General features: G+C 41.4%; 2 protein-coding genes across 3 annotated transcripts in view; both read right to left on the minus strand.

The window, feature by feature from the left end:
• Positions 1 to 6,370, minus strand: part of ube4b (ubiquitination factor E4B, UFD2 homolog (S. cerevisiae)) — a 34,157-nt gene extending 27,787 nt beyond the window's left edge. For both annotated transcript variants that reach the window (XM_062541721.1, XM_062541720.1), the window contains exons 1-5: positions 6,079 to 6,370; positions 4,251 to 4,473; positions 1,733 to 1,868; positions 1,310 to 1,397; positions 192 to 339 (exon numbers count right to left, since the gene is read on the minus strand). In XM_062541721.1, the coding sequence (XP_062397705.1) occupies positions 192 to 339; positions 1,310 to 1,397; positions 1,733 to 1,868; positions 4,251 to 4,473; positions 6,079 to 6,102 (619 nt within the window). In that variant the 5' untranslated portion in view covers positions 6,103 to 6,370. The remainder of the gene's footprint in view (positions 1 to 191; positions 340 to 1,309; positions 1,398 to 1,732; positions 1,869 to 4,250; positions 4,474 to 6,078) is intronic.
• Positions 6,371 to 7,407: 1,037 nt separating this feature from the next.
• On the minus strand, positions 7,408 to 18,535 carry nmnat1 (nicotinamide nucleotide adenylyltransferase 1). The gene is made up of 9 exons (XM_062542047.1): positions 18,482 to 18,535; positions 17,759 to 17,898; positions 17,354 to 17,537; positions 16,109 to 16,242; positions 11,877 to 12,269; positions 9,240 to 9,365; positions 8,393 to 8,571; positions 8,116 to 8,217; positions 7,408 to 8,012 (listed from the first exon to the last, which is right to left on the minus strand). Exons 2-9 carry the CDS (start codon positions 17,871 to 17,873, stop codon positions 7,941 to 7,943), a joined length of 1,305 nt encoding a protein of 434 aa, XP_062398031.1. The 5' UTR covers positions 17,874 to 17,898; positions 18,482 to 18,535; the 3' UTR covers positions 7,408 to 7,940.
• Positions 18,536 to 18,618: the final 83 nt, after the last annotated feature.

An 18,618-nucleotide genomic window follows, 5' to 3' on the forward strand; every position in this document is an offset into this window, starting at 1 on the left:
AGCGTATCAGCACCACTCAGATCTTTGTAAACAATCTTGCCGTTCTGGTTTGTACATCTCAAAAGTCCCATTCCCCCAAATTTCACATTATAGGTTTGATGTTTGAAATGGGCATACAAGAGCATCAAATGAATCAGTGGAAAGCGAGCAGCTGATTCTCTGATTGGCCCATCGGGTCCCCCACGGCTCACCATCTTTTGGGTTCTTCTGCTGGAACTCCGCTGCCAGGGCTGGGAGGAAGATGACGTCGCGGTCCTGCTCCTTCCAGGACACGCGCAGGATCTTACAGATCAGCTGCAGGGCCTGCTCCTCCGACACCTCAGAGTTGGAGGAGGACTCCTGAAAAGGGTGGGGGTGGAGGGGGGGGGGGGGGTGTGTGCACAAGCGCACACACACACACACACACACACACACACACACACACACACACACACACACACACTCTATTAGTCATTGCGCTTGATTCACAACGCTGGCTGTGGCTGTTTACGCTCTAGCGCATGGATGGAGGGGTGGTGTTGACAGGGTGCAATTTATGAGGCTGACATTTACGCTGGTGTGTCCAGAAGCCAACAGCGGATTGGTTCAATCTTTAATAAGAACAGCTGTGCCCAGGCACAGTCAACACACGCAGGAGAGTGAGGCAAGACTCATGCCGATGCTGCAAGCACCACACCGCGTACAGCACTACCTGCATCAGGGTTTCACTAAATTATCCTTCTTTGTGATAATGGCGCAGAGAGCTTAGCATTTTCTTTGGAACGACAGGCAGATGACAAAATCACATGTCCGCTATATCATCAAAGTGTTTTTGATCAGTATCGGTAGGAAATTACATAATGCAAATATGCAATAAATCCTGCATGCTCTCTCAGATAGGAAGCGTCTGTCATGCATATTGGCCATCACACCGCCGTTCTGAATGTCTTTCAGGACACTCCCACCAGTGTGTTGCTATACCAAGCTAAATGTATGGACAGACTGATTCAAAAATCAGTGGATCAGTGAGATGGAGCTGTGTTTCACTAGTGTGAAAAGGTAGCTGATACTGAATGTGCCTTTCAGATCATTATCAATCCACTCTCAATTTTGGGAAAATGTGCATACCGGTAGCTGTATGAGTCATATAATCAAATAGAACTAAAATGATATACAGTATCAGTCTTAGAAATATCAATCTATTTTTTAAATAGCGCATTACTACTTGCCATCAAAGACTGACCAAAATACTCCATCCCCTACACTGTTTATTTAATACTCAGGGTTGAGAAATTGCCCTTTGGTGAATCTGCAGTAAAGGGGTGTCAACCTTCTCAGAGAGGTTCCTCTTCTCTCGGCGATCACTGTCTTCCACCTCCATGTTCTCAATTCCTGAGTCCACATCCACCTGGGACATGCTGGCAGAGGCAGGGACAGGCACAGGGAAAGGGCAAGTTAGGACACATTAGCACTCCTACAAAACAAACACTTGTCTTGTGCATTCACCCAAGAGCTCATCCCATCACCATTGAAATGCAGCCACAACATGAAATGTTGAAATGTTGCCACAACATGAGCATTCCAAGGATGATGTTTTTGTTTAGCTATTGCTTTTTTTGTGTTTTTTTTTTTGCACTCAATCGTCATCTTGATGTCCTTCACATTTTTGAATTGTAATATCAGGGGGTTTGGGGGGTGGAGAGGTTCACCCTGCCTTGCCCCTCACTGGTCATGTGGGCCTGTAGCTGCTTACCTCTTTTCACAGGAGGCAGTGTCAATGTCCATGCTTTGGGATCGGGACAAGGTCTGTGACTGGGTTTCCAGGCTGTTGGAGGGAGAGCTGGAGAGAGAGCTGACCCCCTCGCTGCTCTGGCTACGATACGCCACCCCTGTGAGAATGCACACGCACACACACACGCACACGTGCACACACAAACACACACAGTGAAGGCCTCTTACACACTAGCCAGGATTCATTACCTTTTCACTATTGTAAGAGTATAAAAGAAGCAAATAACACACTATGCTGTTGTGGGATTTTCATAAACAAGTGAGTTGCACAAGACCAGGGTCACAACATCTCACAAGCTCAACATATTCATGTCAACAAGTATCCAACTAATATAAATAAATATAGCTAGCAATCTGGGCACATGATCAAGATCACACGTAAGAAAGTCACCATGTTACATAAAAGCGTTAATTGCGGAGAAATTATCTACACATTCTTTGAGAGCGGGAGATTTTCTACGAGCCACCTGGTAACCTCCAAGACAACAAAAGCAGGTCTTGTTTGCCTAGAATACACACTGACAAGCCCAGAGGCCATCTGAGCACAGTGGCCTGATCTCCCAGAGAAACAAGGGCATCTAAATGCATCTAACGGCTAAGTAGCCCCAATCGATCCTAAGTGTATTTTTAGCTGTTTTGAGTGAATGGCTTTCTATCCAACAGCAACATCCCAAAAACCATTGACTGGCTTTGCAGCTGTGCCATCACCATTTGTTTATTAGTCAACGTATTTCTAAACATTAAGCACTCTGGCTTTCCTTGCTTGCCTACTCCTGCTTCTACTCTCTGATCATCTGTTCTGGAAAATGTTAAATCCTTTTCCACAATAGCATTCAATTGTTCCTACTGCCCCAGCATATAACCCCCCCTGCACATATAACCCAGCGTTTTCTAGAAATCTCTTGAGCTCTTCTATGAGTGCAGTTCACAGAGCAATAAAAAAAACACAGACCAGGGCTCTATTGTCCTCGTGTAGATTCTAGAGACGTGCGGTCATTGACGCTTGTTCTTTTTTTTTTTTTAGAACTACAGAGTCATGAAGCCTGATGCAAAGAGTGGACTGTACAGATCAACTACAGTACACAAAGAAGCTAATGGCCTAAAAGAACTGGCAGACCTGCACCAGGGGATGTTTCAGAGGCCTGTGGAAAGCATCACACGCTATTTTGCACTCTGAAGCTTATTTGTTATTCTAACTCTAGTCAAAAGAGCTCACAGTTAAGTTTTGAACTATTCTGTAGATAACCTGCCATTCTATCAAACACTGTGTAAAGACTCTCATAAGATTGTCTTAATAAACCTATAAAACAGAGTTCCTATTAGGTCAAAGGGCATGAGCCACGCTATTAACAAACTTATGCCAGAAATATGAGCTTCAGCTGAATGCCTTACTAGGACAGGTGTGATCAACATTGTACATTACATGACATGTGAAAAACTAGGTCCAGTTCATCTACTCGACCTAAACTGAACTCTGAACCGGCAAAGGAGAGCGAGAGAGAGAGAAAGAAAGAAAGAGAGAGTGAAAGAAAGGGAGAGAGAGAGTGTGAGAGAGAGAGAGAGAGAGAGAGAGAGAGGTGTGCTATGACTCTGCACTTTCCCTTCAGAGTGACGACACAATCATCCTTCACCAGCAGGACACAGCAGGTAACCTCTGCTTCAGCTGACAGCTGATAACATCTTCTGCCCACGGAATTTCCCCACACGCGCTTTGCTCATTTAGTCCCGTAAGCGTCTATGCAAACACGATACTTCTGTAGCAAAGAAGCAGGCAAGGCCAGCGGCTCTGACATGAGACCCTGTGTCAGCTTTTTGGTTTCTTATGCATGATTCATTAGCATCCTAGGGTCTCTCCACCATCTCTGCTCACAACAGAGGTGGAGACACTGTAGTGAGACATTACACCTGAATAGATCATTTGCTTATAGACAGTGAATCACATATGTGGAAAGCAGGACAAGGAAAAATGAGGATAAAGTTAGATGGGGGGTTGACTTCTCTGACAATCACATTTGATACAGAGGAAATACAATAAATTCCTGGAGACAAAAACAATGAAAATGTGAATTACGCTACTTCACATCTTCTAAAAATAGTGCCTGATTAAACCAGAGAACAGACAGAGGAGGCCAAAACACTGAGTGGGATTTTTCTGTCATAACACAGGTAAGGGGCCACAAAAACAAGAAACCTGAGAGCTATGCCAAAGGCATGCAAAACCAAAAAGGTTTCAGGTCGTAGTGAGAATGTGGTTAGGAGAGTCACAATCATATAACAGGGGGGCATCGTGACACAATAACTTATATATATTCTAATGGTATTTCATGGTTATTAAGTAAATTCAATATGCCTACAGATATGCCAAATCTCACCTGTGGACTGGTTTACTAGGTTCACTAATTCAGAAATCTGAATAGAAGATAGAAGCAACAACTCCAGCCACGATCTAAGAACTAGTGTGAACCAGTGCAGCACTTTACCTGAGGCCCCCATCGGGGAGGTGGCAGGGGTGGTGATGCTCTGGGTGTTCAGGCCCAGAGTGTGAGAGGGGGCAGATGGCATGGGCTGCGGCGGGGGCCCCGAGGGGCCAGGCAGGGGACCCGGAGGGGTCTCTCTCTGTGGAGACGTCAGAGGCGTGCTTAGAGGGGTGCTGGGCTGAGACGTCTGTCCCCCTGCCAGCCGCGCCAACCGCCTCCTGCGGATCTGCAGAACACACAAGGACCAGTTCAGGTTCATCAGCTGCCATTTTCACCACAGCGCCATGAGTGACAAAGCCACATTTCCGGATCAATGCGCAAAACATGACCTATTTGCGATGTTGCTAGGGGGAGAGGTAAAGGGTGATCATTTTGTTTATGCAAACCAGAAGATGTTTTCAATTATAGAATTGGCCTATTTTTCCCGTACAACATGGTACTAATGTGGCAAGGTAAGAGAATAAAATCTAAGAAGTCATTGCTCCCTTCAGCACTTGGAAAAACTACAAAAAAGGCCATCAGAACATTAGGGCAGAAAACAATAGAAAACACATTTTTTTCTATGGTTCACTACTAAAAAATCTACCAAACTGCTATTTGGCCTTCATTAGTCAGTCTACGAAACATTCAGTCTTCTCGAGACTATGTCTCATACATTCTCCAGACTTCATTCTGTAAAAAGCTTTACATAGGAATAGAAAGGTGAGAGAGTAAGCATAACACTCATCTCACGTACATTAAGCAAAACAATATTAATGGCTCCATTGGCTCATCATTTCATGATGGAGGATTATCGATTCAAATAGAGTAAATATGATTGTCTCAAATTAGGCCTACAAAAACTACTACAAACAAGGCACATTCCACTTACATTGATATATGTCGTAAGAAAACAGATTTTAAAAATGAATAAATAAAAAAAATGTCTCTGTTTAAGCTTTTATTCAGATGAGAAAACAATGCGTCTCTACATATGCACGGAGTATTTTAGTTCACGGGGAGATGACTATTTGAAGCGACGTGCAGAATTTGTACACCTTCAGAGTGTGGGATCGTGATTACATTTTCGTAAAGATCAAATCACAGTCAGGTCGTTTATTGGGCAATGATAGGCTTTAGTTCATAGCTTGTCAATCGTGAATGGATATGACATGTCCCATCAAACGACACAACAATTCTTAGAAATCTGGCTAACTTGCCTAGCTTGCTCACAGGCAAACATATTTTGGTTCCTAAACGAATGTGACAAAGAAAATACATGGCAGCTAAGAAATGCTCTGAGACTAGCCCGTCATATTTTAGAGAATTGCACTCCACGAAGAATACATTATCCCGTAGCCGACCAAAATGAAACAAAGATCGACTTGTTTATTTGTCTCTTGGCGTTGACTAGCATAGCTCGATAGCTATGACCAATTCATGGGCGACAAACGTTAGGAGGCACAGAGCTATCTGATTTATAACTTAACGATGGTTTAAAAGAGACATTATACTAATACACGATTTTGCCATATGGTGCATCACATTATCTAACGATGACTTCCTAAATCCTACCATCAATACTCTCGTATTTCTCCTCGAGCCCAAACACTGAGCATTTTAGCTGGCTAACTGACATAGCCGGCTAGTTAGCCTTCGGCTAAAAGCTACTGTATCATGCTAGTAAACTAGCTTACAGGGAATACCAATGCCTCGACTGAGGAAAAGGTGACAATGACATGCAATCAAACCCAGAGCGGTGTGAAAGCAATAAGTACACAATTAGGGCTAAATAAATATACTCATTCTCAAATAAAAAGAACGAGAAGGTGAGAAACAAGAGTGACCTTACCTCGTCGGCACTGAGCTCTTCCATCGTCTTTCTTTTAATTTTAGCTAAATAATTTTGCTAGCCTGCCAGCTAGCTATCTTATAATGGCCAAAAGTGCATAGTCCACTAAGTCAAACAAAGAGCAATAACGTTAAACCTTGATTGTCTTATTATAATGTTCAAAATAAACGGAGAGACACATGTACAGTTTCCTTCTTGAGATGCTTTCCTAACCGAATTCTATGAAGAATGAAACAAACACAAAAGTATTATTCGTCAAAGCCAGTCAAAACACCATCGCGGCCATTTTGGATATCAGATCACGTGACATGGGACAGATTTCAAGATGCGGCAGTCCACTGAGGTCATCTGAGAGGTTGGCCTAAAATGATTGCTACATATTTGGCTACATTATCATACACGTAACTGCTTTTATATGTCACATAATCATACAGATATAAGTTGTTCTATTTGTAATCTGTTTTGATTTTCCTCAAGCATATACCCTTAAAACAAGGATAATCTTGTTAGATTTGTGCTGACCAATTCCTCTCATTAGTCTGTGTGTGTGTGTGTGTGTGTGTGTGTGTGTGTGTGTGTGTGTGTGTGTGTGTATGTGCGTGTGTGTGTGTGTGTGTGTGTGTGTGTGTGTGTTTGTCCATATGTTTGTGTGCAGGCCTGATGTGTTCTGACCAGTTCTAGTTTGGAATGGTAACTTCATACCATTATAGCCTACATGGCCTGCCCTACTGCAAAACAACCTAATTAATTTGCTCAAGCAAAGCGACCCACCAATTCTACAATTCACCAGCTCTGCAAACACTCTGTGTTTTTATGACACTATGTGTAGATCAACCATCTTAATATTATGTGAAATCATTTCAGCTAAATGTTTCGATGAATTACATTTAACTAGGCCATAGCCTTAGTCTGGTTTTCACCATACTAAACTCAATCTGCCTGGCGAAATTCAAATTCCCCGGAAGTTCAGGCAGGGTTCACCCAGCCTACCTCTCAAACACTGAAATCAAGAAATATTCAGTAAGATTCAGTAAATAACCAAAATATAGCCAAATTGTAAGACTTATGCATAGGCTATAAAGCCATTCTCTGGCACAAATGAACAATCTGCTTGTCAGGGTTTACCTCAGTCCATCGTTATAGGTAAATATACTGGACACCACCCATGTTTAACCAACTGTGAGTGCATGAGAATGGGAATCGTAACTCTGTGTGTGTGTGTGTGTGTGTGAGAGAGAGAGAGAGAGAGAGAGAGAGAGAGAGAGAGAGAGAGAGAGAAAGAGAGAAAGTATTCGTTTTTTTAAAATAAAATAAATATCTGCAAGTATGATCAATTAAATTCAACTTTATTATACAATTACATCCACGGAAGGAGTGTCACATAACTTTGTATATATAAAAAAAGATAATCAGTTCAACATCACATGAGAGATTGGTATCATCCAAACAGCAACTCATAAACAAAATGTCAAACAAACGGCCAAATATTGGCTATGGCTCAAGTGGGACTGCGCAGGCAGCTTATCACAAAGATTGATCTGCTCAAGGGGATGGGATGTTGTTTTTCCACTAACACAGCTGACAGCAGCAGCAGCACCTACATTAAGCACTTTCTGCCCCCCTGAGGTCAGTGAGTGTAAATCACCCCGATGGTATGTGCACTCACAATGATCAGTAGCCTGGATGCCAGACCGAAGTTTAGACGTCGTCAGGCTAAATGATCAGTGCCTGTGAGTGACTTATGAGTAAGGCAGTGTTTCCTGTCTCTGAAATGGAGAACATTAAGTTGACACCTTTTTTACATCTGCAGCTCATTGTATTTAAATAGACTTAAAAAGAGTTTTTTCTTTTTTTTTTTTAAATCAATCTTCCCCCAGTGGAAGGGCAATCCTTTTGAAAACTTGTTTGCAGACCTCGTTCTCACAGTACAGCTCCTAGTAGAGAAGCAAAGACGGAAGAGATTTTAGTATTGTTTTCACCAGAAGACAAATGTGTATACAAGGAAGCAATAAGGAGATAAGACAGTGTTGTGCATACCAGGTGTAATTTATCGTCCTCAATCCAGTGTGCCCAGCCACGGTTTTTCTTCTCTCCCTCCTGAGTGCACACCATCCTATTCCCCTGCCATGTCACCAGTGACTGCAAAGGACAGAGAGAGACTGTCATGATTATCTTGGTCTGAATGAAATTTAGATGATCTCTTAACAGAATATTGAATGGTATTGTACATTAATCCAAATAAAAACGTTCAAATATATTATTAATTCATGCGTGCAAAAAAGAACCAGACAAATAGAGAGGATGTTCATTGTACCTTGCAGTGTCTGTTGTCCAAGCCTTTGGTGAATTCTTCAAATTCTTCGCCCACTCTGAAGGAGAATGTGTAGCTTCTGAAGGTGGTGAGGGTCTTGATAATGTAGACATCTCCCACCTGCTCTATCACTTTCCTCTGTTTTAGTTTCATGGCGATTTTGCGCATGGCGATGCCAATCCCTGTGGGAAGAGATACCATTAAAATCAAACAAAAGGACACAAATCCCATACCCTCGTTCCTGCAAAGTGCTAAATGAATAAACCAAGAAACTTCCCTATCACATGAGCTGAAACTTAATCTCGGTCATGATTTTTTAAAGTCACTTTTGGATGGATTGAGGGATTCTTTCAGGCCCTATTTGGTTGTAATTTCCTAATACTCAACAAGAATATTGGTATCATAAAAAACAAAACAAATGTAGCCTAGTTGTTGCACGTGCTGTAATGTTCCAGAACATCATACGACTGATTTATGAGGGAAAAACTCAACATTGGATGCTAATTTTGACTATTTATACACTGTTTCTGTTACTCACATTAATTTAATGTCCTACAATATAAATATGCGTTAAGACCTATTTATGATGAAAGAGATAAGAAGCTACTTAAGCTGTGAAATGTATTACATACCGTACTCAACATTTCAAGTAGTTTTTATTTTTGCTTTCACCAATGCAGCAATTTGCCTGGTAGATTTTACCCCGAAGACAATGTGACTGATTTGTTTCTGCTCATTCTATTTTAAACTATTGTATCAGGTAAATAAGCTGCATTATAGCCTATACAAAACAAAGTGTGCTCCAACGTGACATTATTCACTTTACAAATTAAGTATGACAACTACTCACCCATTGTAATCATGAATCCATCAAAGTTGACGTTGCTAATCAATTCCCAGGTCCCGCAAAGACTGGCTGGCATTTTTATCAAAAGTTTTGCACAGGGGTAATTGAGACCACCTTCAAGGTCCACCACTCACTAGGTTGTTATTGAATCTGATCCACACTTTCAGTGTAATGCCTTTTTATCCTCACCTAGTAAGTGGGAGGTGCTTTGGGATGGATTTATTGACACTGGTGCCTGTGGCCCCTGTTCAGGTGAACCTTTTTTTTTTACAAACAGGAAATAAACTTGTCTGACAAGTCTATAAACTGTTGTCAAGAAACATAGGAATAGGAATATAGGAATCTCGCAAAGCAAACCCTGAGTATAATGTTTTTGTTAATGCATGTTGCACAACCAATTCAATTTGGCAAAAGCAAATGTACTCCCAAAGTGTGACTTTGCACTTCTTTTAAGCAAAACCACCAAATTTGCTTTCAGCTAATCTCAAAACTTAAAAGTTGATGTGATAATAACTTGTTTTTAGCACACGTGCCAACAGCTTGGTCTGACAGACCTAGCTATGTATAACTCTGAATGAAATATGTGTTTTCCTGTAGATAAGGAAGCATGAGAATGGAATGAAATCGGTCAGCAACAACAAGCACGGGTGAAACAGCAACAAGCAATCTGGGTGGATGGGTCTTGTCACCACTGACAGGTGTGGAAAAATACAAGCACAACACAACACCCAAACATTCAGGGAAGCTGTTGTGAAATCTACCATTATTTTTTACTAGCGTTTTTCCCATGTTTGTTCTTATGTCATCTCTTCATTTTATTTACCACCATTATGTTAGTTTCCCTCAAATAAACACCTATTATTTTGCTGAGAGAAACACAACTGCATTTATGCAATTCAATGGATCAAATGTATACAAAGGGACAATGATGAAGGGCCATTGTCTGGAGAGATCATATTTAAATAGGACAATGAAGAGGAAGTAAAAGCATATGATCAACAAAAGAGATAGTGTAATGTAATAATAGACCAATTTTACAAAACTATACCCCTATTTGAAAGACCAGCAGCCGCCACTGGTAATCACTGATGTTCCGGAATTTACTTGAGATAAGAAACATTTCTGCAATTTCTCAGCCATTCTATCTGCTTGATCAGACTTGATAGTCATGCTCGTGTCACAACTTTGATTGACAAGAGTATATTTGTGCACTGATCACTGATCAAATTGTTTCCGGATTTAAATGACTCTTCCTTTCACTACTGAAAGCAACACAGAAACTTTTTGAGAAATAAGCTTATTTGCCGTCTACCTTAGAGTTAGATAAGAGGATTATCTCAACATAGAGTTAAAAGAAAGTTTCAAGGTAATGGGTGTAACTACTGTATGCTAAAAGTGTTACACTGGGTTATTGCTCACACAGAGATGAGAAGGATGATCCTCTTGTCTAATTTTGGGGTTGATGGGAAATTAATTTAGCACAAAGCTGACTTGTTCCTTCAACTGAATTAAGCATAAAGGAAGACACTGAATTTCTACATTCAATGACACACATACATTGATTTTAGTTATTGACTTGGTTAGTTCTTAGCTAGTCAGACTAATCATTCTCGTAGGGCTGTATGCTACAGTTAGTTCTAAATTCAAGTGTAAATGATAATAATGTCTTAAGGTCTATTATAAATATGATCATTATCAGAAGATTTGTATGTTGTTCACATTATTTGAATCATTGTTTGCCCCTGGATCAGACGTGGACATCCCGGGTTCAGAAGGTGTCAAGTCCTGCCAAGTATTTGATCCAACCATTTAGTAAACCAGCTCATCCCAATTAACAGCTAGGTAGATCAGATAATTTGTGATATCACCTGTGTTAAAGGTGAACTATGCAAGTTTTTCTTAGCTTAACTTTCCTTAATTGATCAGCTTCGTAGTCATTGGAATGGTTATTTGACTTATTCCAGGTTGAATGGCGGCTATCTAGGGACTGTGAGTGGAAAAACACACGCTTGCAAGTTTGTGCTCTGCAGACAAACCTGGGTAGAAGTATGGTAGGACCAGGCTAGTAAGATATGGCAGCAGGACCTTTACTTTCTGGAGCTGGATTGTCCACCTCTGCCCTGGAGAAAGAAGTCACAGTCAAGTCACTGAGGCAATTCCTCAGCCATACATTTCCATGACATTTAGATGCACTGTAACAAAGATCCTTTATTATTGACAAGATAGAGCAACGTAATGCATCTCTATGGAAGCAAAATCCGAACAGTTCCTGTCTGCTTAAAGAGGCGTGTTGCAAAGACGTCATAGTGGAATATCGATCTCTGTCAGATTGGCAAGCAGTTCAGTTCGAATGTTAACAGGTCTGCTTAATGATCGAACGTTTGCGCCTCTCGCTCCGCTTTAACCCTCTCTGACTGTAAACAGTAACACTGAATTAAAACCACTTGACCAGGACACCAATCATTTGTTTCTCAAAATGCTTTTTTATCATTCAGTAGACCTATAGCCTTAGGCTTATAAAGATTTCCAGCCATTTTCTGTAGTAAATACACACTCTTTCTCTGTAGTAAAGATTTCACAAGGCAAGGCAATTGTGATTCAATTCCAGTCAAGTATTTCTGGATCTTCTGTCCCCTTCTCATGATGTAGTGCTGTATCTCTGCAGGGGTGCGAGAGTGACTCCGGCGTTCTTCTTCTCGCTCTCGGCACTGTAGAGGCCCCTCTCCTGGATGTACCAGAGCACGGGGTCCGGCAGCAGGTAGCGGACACTCTGCCCGCGCCGCAGAGCCCGACGAACGTGCGTGGCCGAGATGTCGTTGGTCACCCACTCGCGCGTGACGAAGATGTTCTTGCGGTTCTCCCACAGCACATCCGACTGCTGGATGAAGCGCTCCGCGTCGCTGCCGCCCCTCGTGATGCAGACAAGGCCGTGGCGGCCCACGATCTCCTTGATGTCCTCAGGCTTCCAGAGGTTGGGGACGCCAAAAGATTCCAGCACGTCTGCCCCGCACAGCAGCTTCAGCTGGGGCATGTCTGAGGACAAAACAGTAAATACATTTCCATTTGATGTGAACTAGTTGGTCTTGTACAGTGCCAGCATTCACCCACCTTGGACATTTCCTGTTTTTCATTTACAAAAATTCCCTCTATAATGTCAAAGAGAAAGCACATTTCTACAACCCTAAACCTGAAAAAGTTGGAATGTTGTGAAAATGAAAAATATGCCTATTTTATGGACAATAAAATACTTTACATTTTATGGAAAATATATATTCTTTACATTTGATGCCAGCTATGTTTCAAAAAAAGTTGGGATAAGGGAATGTTTCTGCTTCACCTCTTCATTTGACATTCTTTAAATGTTTAGGAACTTAGGATACCAGTTGCTAGAGTTTTGGAAATGAAATGTTGTCCAATTCCTGCTCGTTATAGGATTTCAGCCATTTAACAGAATGGGGTGTTCTTAATCATGTTTTCCCATTCCATGGTGCACCTAATTTGACAGGTCTGGACTGCAGGCAGGCCATTTTAACACGTAGACCCTTCCTCTATGGGGAAATGCAGTTTAAATATGTGCAGAATTGATTATGCCATTATTTTCCTGAAATATGCACTTATGCACTTCCACACCCCTTCATATATGCTGGGTTTTGAACTGAGCATCATAACAAGTTGGATAAGTTGGATCTTGGCTTCATTGAAAATGAGGGCTACCCTCAATGACTCTCCGGGAATAAATAAAGGTTGAATGAATGAATGGATAGTTGGATAAGCCCTCTCCTCTTTAGCCCAGAAGAGTCCATGATTTCCAAAAATAATTTAACGTTTTGATTGGTCTAACCACGGGACCTTTATCAACTACCTCAATTCATTTTACATGAGCTCAGGACCAGAGAAGACACTGGTAAGGCTTATTTCTTTATCATGTCTAAATATAACGATAAAGTTTACGCTAACATTTGTGAGTTGAGTAACAAACAGAAAATGGCTATCGGAAATTTTCCTGACCCCATACAATGATTTTCTTAACAGAAACAGGTCTGGTTGTAATACAGTGCCATCTGAAGTCCAAAATACCAGTCAATAATGTTTTTTAGCTCTGTTCCTTGTTTGCAAACATTTCTCTGGATTCACTGAATATTTTAATGATATTATGTACTGTAGATTATGAAATCCCAGATTACTTAACGTCATATTAAGAAGCATTATAATTATAGGGTTTCATCATTTGCCCACACAGGTTTACACAGAGTGATTAATACCTACACATCTTCATTTTTAAGACATTCTGCTTCGGAGTCTGATTTTTTTTACTCAGTCATGTTGTGAAATGTTCCTCATTTTGTTTTCTTTATCATTACACAACCTTTCCAGCATTTTGGAAACGTGTTTGCTGGTGTCAAATTCAGAATTAACATGTATATTTTCATGACTGTCAGTGTCAGTGACTGACATAATATATCAACAGCTTTCCAGCTAATTGGTGCTAGTAGTCTCAAAATTAGTGAAATGGAGATTGCCTGAGTGTAGTATAGTATAGTTATATAAAGACACCTGAGTCTGGAAGGTCCAATCACTGGTCAATCAGTATTCCTGGCTATAATTCCACCATGGAATGGACTAAATAAAGCTCCAACCCCCTCAGAGAAAAAAGGTTGTTGAAAAGTGTAAATCCATTACTAAGGAATGTAAGGAATATGGCAAATGTGCAAATCTGCCTAAAGCAGACCATCACCACAAACTGATTGACCCTTCAAGAAGAATAGTGATGGGGAGACCACCAAGGCACACTTCACGTTTCAGAAGAAATGCTTGTTAGTAAAACCTGCTGTAAGAACTAAAAATGGTGAAGCAGCTTTTAGTTGTTATGGAGTTCAGCTTTGGAACCAACTTTCAGATGACATCAGAGTTGCTAAAACTGTAGCCAGTTTCAAATCTAGACTTAAGACCAAACGTTTCTCAGATTTTCTGCTAACTGATCAAATGCTAATTGCCCATTTCATAGAGCACTCTTTGAGAGAATACTATTGCTGTCCTTAATAAGCCTATTTCACAAGATGTCGCCACTGTGTAAACTAACTTCCTCTGGAACAGCTCAGTCTATAGGAAAGACAGAAACAGGTAGATGTTTTACCCTGCCAATTAAGGTATCATTAACATCAACTAGGCCAGACACCTGGACACTGTGAAATTGGCTCATTGGACAAAGGGGAAATCTGTGAAGTCACCCTGTCATTCTACATGCAATAGACAGAACGGGCATTGTTGCTGAGGGTGTAATGTACTGGGCGCTACGGCTCTACCAGGCTTCTCTGAAGCTCTATTCAGGTGTTGACTATTCTACTTGGGTGTTAAGTACTCAGAAATACTGGGCCCTATCAGTCGGGCATTTTGGCCCTGAAAGGAAGCATATGTGTGTGCTTTAAAGAGTGCTGCTATTCACTGGGTGCTTGACTGGGATCATTATCACAGAGTTACATATTTTGAATCTGGGAAAGTCTTTCAGTTGAAATTTTAATCGATTCTGAACCCTGGGTTATGTGTATTTGTGTCACGTCATCCTGGGTGTGATTTTGTGCTGATTTGTGATTATTAAAGGTAATCATTGAAACATGTCTGAGTCCCTACCTGAACTAGAATTTGACTAGACTATCGGCCTATTGGTCGGACATTTTTGTCCCTGAAAGGAAATATATGTGTGTGCAGATAGTTCAGGGCTACTTCAAGAATTTCCATATACACACCCAAGCCCCTTCCAACCTGACAGAGCTTGAGCAGTTTTGCAAAGAAAAATGGAGTAAAATGGCAGTATCCAGATGTGCAAGCCTAACTGAAACCTATCTACACAGGCTCCATGCATTACGGCCAAAGGTGCATCTACTAAATGCTTGAAGGGGGTGAATATTTATGCAATCGCTTTGCATTATATATTTTTAATTAATTAACATGATAACTTTGTAGAAATACAAGCTTTTTATAGCCACTGTATGTACCTTGCTATGGTTATATCGCTGTTTGGCTAAATCCAGAGCGGTAGATAAAACAGAGTGGCGACACTCCCATAGACCTCCATAGGAAAAAATGGCAGCGCTTTTTCCAGGCTATTTCCTCGTTATGGGACTTTTGATACTATTTACAGCCAATCTCTTGGTCAGTAGTCAATGAGTTAATTGATTACACCTTCCAGCATCCAGAAGTACATCCCAACCTCCTGTGATTCAGCCATTCAGCACAGGTTTTTTGGAACTTTTGATCGTGTGGCGGCAACATCAAAGAGGGTTGCAACTCTCTCTCTCTCTCTATGGCTCTAGCTAAATAATATATTGTGCATTTTATGGATGGATGGATTGATGGATGGTGGCCCCTCATTACTCACCTAAACCTCTCTTACTAAAACAAGCAATCAGCGAATAGCACATGGTCAATTTCTTAGAGGGTCACAGTATGCTCTTCTAAGTGAACGTTATGCAATATGATGTAGCAATGTAGCAAATTGCAATGTCCTAATGACCCTATGGTTACAGGCCCTGTACCCATTGTAGGATCATGAGGACATTGCATTTTCAGTGCCCTAATTTCACATAGCACCAGACAGGTTACACATGTAGGGGTAATAAAGGTTTGGTTCAGAATGTTGTCATAATGCACTCGATTGGAGGAATGTCACCTGACAAATGTTGAGCTATTGACTGGCTTCATGCCTGCACAGAGACATTCCACAAACAAAGCAAATGTGTCACTAAAGCCCTGGGGTGTCTACCCAGAGGGCTTTTCTGCTCTCCACTCAGCCTCATCCAGTCACAGTAAGTGGAATGTTCTTACATAAACAACTTATACAAGCTATAGTAATTATGCCAGTGGGGCTTGAGCACCTTCTCTTGATGAACACCCAGAGGAGCCCTGGACCATACACTCAGGTTCCTCTGGACGTTTTCTTTTAAAAGACTTCACCGTGTCCACCTCGTCGTTGTTCTGCAGTGTTGCTACTAACTCCGAATGGTGATGCCTGAAAGAATCCAAAAGTGGCACAGCGACAAAAAGATGATGTCACTTTGTGTTACCTTATTATTCAAATTTGCAACACATGGAGTCACAGATCAGATTTAGAGATATTTAAGGACATCAGGTCAAATTACTACAATTTGCTCAGTGGTCCAGGACAGTGCACAGTGAAAAAGTAAGTAAAGTTAAAAGACATTTTCGCCAGGATTGTATGCTTTTATGTACAAATGATCCATGAATAGTACATCTGTCATTTTTTCTGTCATTCAAGAATTTCTGTTTTGTCTGCGGTTTCATATTTTCCATTATTTTTGCATTATTTTCCAGCTCCAGTCTCGACAGCATGACCACTTCCTCCATGCGCATCTCAGTTTTCTCGCTCTCTCTGTCCATCCCTGCACGGGGCTATAGGAGCCTTACCATTTTACCACATTGGGTTATAGGCTAGGCTACCCTCAACCCTCTACATTTTCATATTAGACTGTTTCGTCAAAGCCTATGCTTGTAATTAAAAGTAATCTAATTACAGGCACACTTCAGTCATTTTTGCCATATCTGTTTGAATTCAGTGGTTGTAACCCCAGTGTCTATGAATGGCCTATCTTAAACGACCGTGATCAATTTAAATTCCCGCAACAGTGATCAATTGGTGCCCCCTTCGAAAAATGTAATGCCCATCCGTGAATGGTGTCTGTCGTCAGGTCTGACAAGGTAATGAGCGTGCATCATATCATAACATTAATTCCTGCAGGTGCCCATGAATAGCATACTGTCATTATTGGAGTACTGTGCAGAGAAGTTATGGTAGGCCAACTAGGAGCATATACGCACACAAGAAATGATCTCTCTCGTTGATGAGTAGCCTGATGGTACACACAGTGCGTGCGGCCGTACACCTGCATGCGCGCCTGTTGTTCACAATAGCAATATCCTCTGCAGACATTCAAATGCTCACAGAAACAATGGGCGATCTCTTGGCACCACACACACCCACTGAATAATGACAGTGCCCACAGCTAGCTAGCAGGTGTTACTTGCATACAGTCACAGAGCAACCATTTGTTTGCATGGAAACACCATTTCACAAGACACATCTGCTAAAAAGAAAGCCTCACCTCACAACCTTCGCTGTTTCCACCCACTCAGATTGCTGGCTCTCCCAGTCATTGACGCGGATCCAGCCTGAGTTCTCTGTGGCAATCCGGGCCATATGCACCCTGTGATGGGCCTCGATCAGACCCTTCTTCTTGTACGCATCCCCAACAGGAGAAATTAGGCCTTGTATGACCTTGTACTTGCCTGAGATGGGAGCAAACCAAACAAGCACAGGTCTATGTATTGTTTAGATCTGTGATCTTGCATGTGAATAAAGTGCAGTTGGGGCAACTTTTAGTAGTGGCAAGACAATTGAATCCTTTTTCTTATGACAGTCAAACAACTTATAGTCCTGTTCAAAAACAGGACAAATGCATTGCGAATGTAATTAAATCATGCTAAAATATCAAAAGCATAGCACATACCTGTGTCCTCAAGGTGGTCCCGAGCCAGCTCAAACATTCTCAAGTGCATATTTGTAATGGGGTTGAATGAACCACAAGCCAGCAGGACAACTTTGATTCTCTCCACCTGCTCCATGGTGCAGATTTAGGCACTAAAAGACCTAAACAACCCCACAAAAAGTTCATCCTGACACCTAATTCAATGGCATGCACACAATAAAACATTCAATATGAGTCTGAAGCTGCCACATTATATGCAGCTTTTAGAAATGGACAAAACTAATCCAGGCCCAAAGGTACCACTCCCTCAGCAGTTTCAGGGTGAGATCTCATCATGCTCACCACCAGGGCGCGCTGTAGAGCTAAACCCAAAAGTCCACTCCCCAATGAAATGAAACATTATTTTACTCTGAACAAGACACCGCCGTAGTAGCTAGACTACTTGAGTTCCCTAACTTTAGCGACAGGGTACAATGTCAAGAACTTCACGCTGACGCTAAATCAAAATGATCTGACATAAATGAGCGTTTCTAGCTACTTGTAGCTGAGGCCCAAGCAATTTATTTTGCTTTCACACTAGGTCCGTTTAACTGTGTCACGTATGAATCAAGGTAACGCAATTTTGCAGATATCAAACAACTAGGTTGCAAAAGTTAAGATTTAATCTTTGTATTGTAAGATTGTTGTGTTTCAGGGAAAAGGGTAAAACCAGGTACATCGTTTTATTTGCAAAGCACGACTCACCGAAGCACACCACCATAACACTACTCTTCCTCTCTGCAATAACGATTATTCTTATTGGACAAACTGAGCTGTATAGATCAATCGGATTGGTTTTCATGTTTACAACTCTCATACCTCATATGTTCTCAAACTCATGT

The sequence above is a fragment of the Sardina pilchardus genome, chromosome 7, assembly GCF_963854185.1.
Source record: "Sardina pilchardus chromosome 7, fSarPil1.1, whole genome shotgun sequence".
Lineage (NCBI taxonomy): Eukaryota > Metazoa > Chordata > Actinopteri > Clupeiformes > Clupeidae > Sardina > Sardina pilchardus.